We start from the raw sequence: 2,282 nt of genomic DNA, 5'->3' as shown, positions 1-2,282 counted from the left end.
TGTATTTGCCAAATCAACAGAACCAAGTAGAAACTTGAACACCATATTACCTAGATTTTAAGAAATGCTCTCCTTAACCATACACATGCATTTTTAAATAAAAAATTTTAGAATCATTTTAAATTCATAGAGGAGTCATAAATATTTATAGAGAGGTTTTGTATACTTCGAGCTCAATTTCCCCTGATTCCAAAATCTGACATTAGTATGGCACATTTGTCATGACTAATAAGCCAATATTAGTATACTGTTTTGTTTTTTTTTTTTTTTTCTCATTAAACTTTTTTTTAATGGGTCTCAAATTCTGTGACAGATTTTTGGTCAAGTTGTTTTCATTAAAAAGTACTGATTTTAAAAACTAATAACTTAAACTGCCACACACAAAACATATGGTCCACAAAAACATTCTCCTTTCCTTCTGAAGGTTTTACGATGCATTGTTATCATTAACCAGTCTTTTACTATTAAACTTAAATGGCCAATTGAGACAAACAGTTCTAAGACCGTTCTTCCACCACTGATTAAGACTGGGGTGGCAGGTATTGGGGATAATATTCATTTAGCCTTCTGAGCTTTCTGGGCAGACTTGGTGACCTTGCCAGCTCCAGCTGCCTTCTTGTCCACTGCTTTGATGACACCCACAGCAACTGTCTGTCTCATGTCACGCACAGCAAAACGGCCCAGGGGAGGATAATCAGAAAAGCTCTCGACACACATAGGCTTGCCAGGAACCATATCAACGATGGCAGCGTCACCAGATTTCAAGAATTTAGGGCCATCTTCCAGCTTTTTCCCAGAACGACGATCAATCTTCTCCTTCAGCTCAGCAAACTTGCAAGCAATGTGAGCTGTGTGACAGTCCAGCACAGGTGCATACCCAGCACTGATCTGGCCTGGATGGTTCAAAATAATCACCTGAGCTGTGAAGCCAGCAGCTTCCATGGGTGGATCATTTTTGCTGTCACCAGCCACATTGCCACGACGGACATCTTTGACAGACACGTTCTTGACATTGAAGCCCACATTGTCCCCAGGAAGGGCTTCACTCAGTGCTTTATGGTGCATTTCTACAGACTTCACCTCAGTTGTTACATTGACTGGAGCAAAGGTGACCACCATGCCAGGTTTGAGAACACCAGTCTCCACACGACCCACAGGGACAGTACCAATACCACCAATTTTATAGACATCCTGGAGAGGCAAACGCAAGGGTTTGTCAGTTGGGCGAGTTGGTGGCAGGATGCAATCCAGAGCTTCAAGCAGGGTGGTTCCACTGGCATTGCCGTCCTTACGGGTGACTTTCCATCCCTTGAACCATGGCATATTAGCACTTGGCTCGAGCATGTTGTCACCATTCCAGCCAGAAATTGGCACAAATGCTACTGTGTCGGGGTTGTAGCCAATTTTCTTAATGTAGGTGCTGACTTCCTTAACAATTTCCTCGTATCTCTTCTGGCTATAGGGTGGCTCAGTAGAATCCATTTTGTTAACGCCAACAATTAGTTGTTTCACACCCAGGGTGTAAGCCAGAAGGGCATGCTCACGGGTCTGCCCGTTCTTGGAGATACCGGCTTCAAATTCGCCAACACCAGCAGCAACAATCAGGACAGCACAGTCAGCCTGGGATGTGCCTGTAATCATGTTTTTGATGAAGTCTCTGTGTCCTGGGGCATCAATGATGGTAACATAGTACTTGCTGGTCTCAAATTTCCACAGGGAGATATCAATGGTAATACCACGCTCACGTTCAGCTTTCAGTTTGTCCAAGACCCAGGCATATTTGAAGGAGCCCTTTCCCATCTCGGCAGCCTCCTTCTCGAACTTTTCAATTGTTCTCTTGTCGATCCCGCCACATTTGTAGATCAGATGGCCAGTCGTGGTAGACTTCCCTGAATCTACGTGCCCAATGACAACGATGTTGATGTGGGTCTTCTCCTTTCCCATTTTGGCTTAGGTTTAACGGTGGTTTTCACGACACCTGTGTCCTGGCGGCAAACCCGTTGCGAAAAAGCTAGTATACTGTTTTTAACAGAAGTCCAGTCCTTATTCAGATTTCCTTTTTTTTTTTTTGACCATGCCACACAGCATGTGGAATCTTAATTCCCTGGCCAGGGATGGAGCTGGCACCCCCTGCATTGGCAGGGTGGAGTCTTAACACCTGGACCACCAGGGAAGTTCCAGATTTCTATAGGTTTTACCTAATGGTTATGATTCAGTTCCAGTTGAAATCATTAATCAACTCAGTATCAAAACTAAGACAACAATCTACATACCCCCATAGA

At 43.8% G+C, this 2,282-nt stretch overlaps 1 protein-coding gene across 1 annotated transcript; it reads right to left on the bottom strand.

Moving 5' to 3' along the window:
* Window positions 1-267: 267 nt before the first annotated feature.
* On the bottom strand, window positions 268-1,999 carry LOC128053939 (elongation factor 1-alpha 1-like). Its single transcript, XM_052646446.1, has one exon. It carries the CDS (start codon window positions 1,942-1,944, stop codon window positions 556-558), a length of 1,389 nt encoding a protein of 462 aa, XP_052502406.1. The 5' UTR covers window positions 1,945-1,999; the 3' UTR covers window positions 268-555.
* Between the last annotated feature and the right edge of the window lie 283 nt (window positions 2,000-2,282).

The sequence above is a fragment of the Budorcas taxicolor genome, chromosome 10 (assembly GCF_023091745.1).
Source record: "Budorcas taxicolor isolate Tak-1 chromosome 10, Takin1.1, whole genome shotgun sequence".
NCBI classification, from domain to species: Eukaryota; Metazoa; Chordata; class Mammalia; order Artiodactyla; family Bovidae; genus Budorcas; species Budorcas taxicolor.
This window is presented reverse-complemented; position numbering and strand designations above follow the sequence as displayed.